The following is a 5,000-nucleotide window of genomic DNA, read 5'->3' on the forward strand; positions in this document are numbered from 1 at the left end:
AAAACAAATGATTCATCACCATTAGTACGTAAACAAGTTATTTCAACACTCACTCTATTATTAAAATCATATCCAAATGATATGGCAATCATTGATACTTGGAGAAAAGCTGTAATACCATTAATCACTGATAGAGAACAAACTATTATGGATAAATCTTTAGATTCTATTAATGAAATTTTATTTGGTTCAATTTTAAATCCTCAAAAGTAAGTTTTCTTTTTTTTTTTTTTAATTTTATTTCCAAACTAATTTAATAGTTTTATTAACTTTTTTAATTAAATTTATTTATTTTAAAAGTAATAATTTTATTTGGAAATTATTAAATGATATTTCAATTGAGATGAAACCATATTTACACAAGATTTGTGGATTAATGTCATCAAGAAAAATGATAACACCACAATTGATAAAGAGTGTTCAATCAATTATTAAAGCATCAAAGGATGAAAATATTTCAGGTGGTTGGACATTATTTTCAGAGATTTCATATTGTTGTCCTGATAAATTGGATCAAGCATTAGTAATTGGTGCTTGGAATAGATTAAAAGTACAAGTTGAAGATCATTCATTATCCAATGAAGAACATGCGGAAAAAGTATCATTATTATGCTCAGTTTTAACGGTTATTGAAACTTTATGTACTAGTATCTTACCATTGGATAAATCCAATGCATTATTCAATGAAATCTATTCAATGGTTATTAAATTTTCATATGATCCAACCATTACTCAATTATTCATAATCATTTTAGTAAAATTAACAACCAGAATTTGTAAGTCTGATGGTTTATCAAAAGTTAATAGTGTAATTGCTGATTGGACCAATAATATTTTAAAGATTTGTGATGAAAGGTTATCAAAATATGCACTTCCAAATTTATTATCAACTACAACAATCAAAGCAACCTCAAGCGATGAAGAGAATCTTAATAAAAATGATGATATTGGTGGCGTAGCACAATCAAAAAAGAATGAAAAACAACAACAAGAAGATAGAATTGCATTATATTTATTTACAATTGGTGAAATTATTCAAATACCACAATCAATAATACCAGGTAGATTAAGAATTGTGGTACAAGCATTGATTGCACCAAGATTAATGGGTGATGAAGGTGAAATTATTCCAGTATCAATTCGTGCTCATGCATTTATTACTTTGGGTAAACTATGTTTAGGTGATGATAAAATGGCAAAGAAATGTATTGCAACCTTTGCAAAGGAACTCGAGATATCCGAATCTCCAATCATTAGAAACAATGTTATGGTGGTAATGTGTGATCTTTGTATTAGATACACTCAATTAGTCGATAACTATATACCAAATATTGCAATGTGTTTAAGGGATCCAAGCGAATTGGTTAGAAGACAAACATTGGTATTATTGACACGTTTACTTCAAGAGGATTATGTAAAATGGAGAGGTTCTTTATTCTTTCGTTTTGTTGAGGCATTGGTTGATCCATCACCAATCGTTAAACAATTTGCAAACTATTGCTTAATGAATGTATTACAAGTTAAATATGGCACAATTCAAGGTGGATCAAGTGGTGGTGCTGGAGGTGCTGGTGGTGCTGGTGGTGCTGGTGGTGCTGCAAATTCAAATAAAGATCATCATGGAAATGTATTTTTTACTCATTTCCTCGAGACTATTTTCGTATTGAACAACTGTAAAGCTCATCCAAACTATAATCAATTATCAGCAAATCCATCATTTTCATTGGCAAATATTCGTAATGCTGCCAATGGTAATGCAGCTCAATTTTCACATCATGGTCAAGAGAATTTCGAAAAGAGAATGTCAATCTATACAACTTTTCTTACAAATATGAAAGATGAACATAGATTCCTTACAATGAATAGATTGGTAAAAGATATCCTATTGGAAGTCTCTGAAGAAAGATTTGATATTGAACAATGCTATGGTGTAGTCTATGATACTCTCTCAATTTTAGCTTCAAAAGATATTAAACTTCAATCAATCAATGCTTTAAGATCTGCAATTGAAAATGCTGATGGTGAAGAAATGTCAGAGAAACAAGTACAAACCGAAGAGGCAAAAGGTAAATTATTAACACTTGTTCAAAAGAAAGCAATCATTGAAAGTATCATTCCAATTTTGGTTGAACTTAAAGCCTTATTCGAGAAGAAAAGATCAAATTTAACTCGTTTGGTAGTTGCATTCTTTAGAGAGTTATTTAAAGATTATAAAAAAGAATTATCGGAATTTCTTGCTGCCAATAGACAATTGGAGAAGGAAATTGAATATGATATTAAAAATTTTAATAAGAAACAAGTTCAATCACCAATGAAACCAAATCAACCACCACCACAATCATCTGTACAATCTGGTCAAACACCAATGAAACCACGTCGTAGTCTTGGTGGTATAAATGGTGCAAATGGTTCCCCCTCAGTTGGTACACCAACTAAACCTGATATGTCCAATTTCTTGGTACCACAAGTTCGTACTCCTAAACCACCTGGCACAAATAGACGTTTATCAATTGCTACAACTACTCCAACATTGAAACCATTTAATCAACCATTAGGTAGACTTTCTGTAACTCCAATGAAACCTTCACCAACAACAACAACAACAACAACAACAACAACAACAACAATGCCAACAAATTCAGAAGAACCAACTACACCATTCAAACAAGGAAGTAATAATTTATTTGGTTCAAATTTAGGTGGTAATAATAATAATAATAATCCAATAGTTAATAGTACACCAATTAGATCAGCTATGAGACATAGTATTGGTGGAATTCCTTCATCAGCATTAAAACCAAATCATTCAACCCCATCATCAGTTAGATTCAATGATATTGAACCAATTCCACCACCAAAATTCACTACTATTCCATCTTCAATTCCTATTAGAATTCCAATGGAAGTTAAAAATTCTTTAGGTGCCGATATTGTACTTCCAAATCCTGACAAACCTCCAACTATTCAAAAATGGAATATAAATATTGGAAATGATGATGATGCTGATAAAAAAATGAAAGATGTTGAAGAAGAAGAAGAAGAAGAGGAAGAAGAAGAAAAAGAAGAAAAAGAAAAAAAATCAGAGGATGAAGAAATTGTACAAAAAAAAAGAGGTAGAAAGCCACAACCAACATCAAAAACACAAAAAACTAGAACTTCCTTAAAAGAAAAAACTGTAAATAAGAAATCACAAGACCAATCAGAAAAAGAAAATGAAGAGGAAAAAGAAGTTATATTACCTAAAAGAAATAAAAAAACTTCTTCAACCTCCACCACAATGACCACTAGAAGTAGAAGGCAACCAATCGAGCAAGAAGAACAAGAGGAAGAAGAAATTGTACAAGTTAAAAAAAGGGGTAAAACATCAAAATCAAAGATTACTCCAACTACAACCACAAAAAAAAGAAAATAAATAATTTATACAAGTAAACTATTTTAATTCATTCTTATTTTTTATTTTTTATTTTTTATTTTTTTTACCTATGGTTTGAAATAAAACACAAATAATAATAAAAAAAATCCTTACTATAATTTTCTAATTTGAATAAACATCATTGATTCTTTTTTTTATTTCGCACATAAAACTTTAATGATATTTAATAAAATAAAAAGTAATGTTTCATATAGGTTGATTATTATTATTGTTTTTTTTTTTTTTTTTTTTTTTTTTTTTTTTTTTTAGTAATAATAGGTTGTTGATGTTTTAGCTTGTAATATATCAGTAGCTTTATATGTAACGCCATCATTAACAGTTGTTGAACTTCTACCAGAACCTGTACCAGTATCATTGTCGCCTGTACTATAACATCCTGTTTCTTGAAGGTTTTTTTTTAACTCTGATGATTTATAGGTTACTCCATCATTTACTGTTGTATCGCCATCATTATATCCTGTTCCTGATGATGTACCACAACCTGATGATGTACCACTTGAACTACTACCACTACCACCACTGCCACCACTACCACCACTGCCACCACTGCCACCACTGCCACCACTACCGTTAACACTTGATGAGTGTGCTAATTTATCTGGCATTCCAGCATCTTTTGAATATGTATATGATTCAACTTCAACATTTATTGCCTTTTTTAATAAAATAATTTCAATTTTAATATTTGTTATTTTTTTTTTTTTTTTTTCCCAAGATTTTTTCAATGAAAAAAAAAAACAAAAAATAGAATTATATATAAAAACTAATTTATAACTTACCCATGATAATGAAATTAATAAACAAAAGATTAAAACTAATTTTAATAACATTTTTTTTTTTTTTTTTATATTTATATGATTTTTTCTATTTTTATATTTTTTTTATATTTTCTAAAAGAGTGATTGAAAAAAAAATAGTTTCTTTTTTTTTTTTTTTTTTTTTTTTGGGTGTTTGAATAAATTTTTATGTTTTTTTAAAGGATATTAATAAAATTTTTAAAAAAATAAAAAAAAGGATATTTTCTTTGTTCTGGATTAAAAGAATCATTCTGAAAAAAAAAAAAAAAAAAAAAATTAAAATATCTTTGATATTTTAAGAATTTTATTAATCGAATTTTAATAAAAAATATCTTGATTGTGTCATATTTAAAATTAAGAATATACGAATTTTGAAACAACAAATTTTTTTTTTTTATTTTTTATGTTTAATTTTTGATTGAAATTTATTAAAAGTATAATTTGATTCGATTATTTTCCAAAAAAAAAAAAAAAAAAAAAAAAAAAAAAAAAAAAAAAAAATAATAATAATAAAAATTCCTTGTTAATAGAAATTTTTTTTTTTTTATATTTTTTTATGTTCAATTATAGTTTTTTTTTTTTTTTTTTTTTTTTTTTTGAGGTTTAAAATACAATTAATTAATTTTTTTATTATTTTTTATTCATCTTTTTTTAAATCGATAATTCTTTTAAGTAGATCAGCAGTTCTTATAAACTCTGAATCTTTTGATAATGCTGATGAACATTTTCTTAACTTTTCAAAAAATTCTTTTGAAGTATCACTAAAGCTA

The 5,000-nt window shown here is 27.0% G+C and overlaps 3 protein-coding genes across 3 annotated transcripts in view; 1 reads left to right on the forward strand and 2 right to left on the reverse strand.

Annotated features, from left to right (window-relative positions):
* DDB_G0278701 (non-SMC condensin II complex, subunit D3) overlaps window positions 1-3,412 on the forward strand; it is a gene marked incomplete at both ends in the record, with an annotated part of 5,575 nt that extends 2,163 nt beyond the window's left edge. Inside the window, 2 exons of the mRNA XM_637327.1 lie at window positions 1-209; window positions 301-3,412. The exon at window positions 1-209 is cut by the window's left edge and continues 513 nt beyond it. Of these exons, the coding sequence (XP_642419.1) occupies window positions 1-209; window positions 301-3,412 (3,321 nt within the window). The remainder of the gene's footprint in view (window positions 210-300) is intronic.
* A 266-nt stretch (window positions 3,413-3,678) lies between these two features.
* Window positions 3,679-4,263, reverse strand: DDB_G0278523 (hypothetical protein; the record flags this gene model as incomplete). The annotated part of the gene is made up of 2 exons (XM_637328.1): window positions 3,679-4,086; window positions 4,213-4,263. 2 exons carry the CDS (start codon window positions 4,261-4,263, stop codon window positions 3,679-3,681), a joined length of 459 nt encoding a protein of 152 aa, XP_642420.1.
* Window positions 4,264-4,867: 604 nt separating this feature from the next.
* The window catches only part of plaA (patatin family protein), a gene marked incomplete at both ends in the record, with an annotated part of 1,261 nt that continues 1,128 nt past the window's right edge, over window positions 4,868-5,000 (reverse strand). Inside the window, one exon of the mRNA XM_637329.1 lies at window positions 4,868-5,000. This exon is cut by the window's right edge and continues 947 nt beyond it. Coding sequence (XP_642421.1) covers window positions 4,868-5,000 — 133 coding nt within the window.

Source organism: Dictyostelium discoideum (genome assembly GCF_000004695.1).
Source record: "Dictyostelium discoideum AX4 chromosome 3 chromosome, whole genome shotgun sequence".
In the NCBI taxonomy this organism is placed as follows: domain Eukaryota; phylum Evosea; class Eumycetozoa; order Dictyosteliales; family Dictyosteliaceae; genus Dictyostelium; species Dictyostelium discoideum.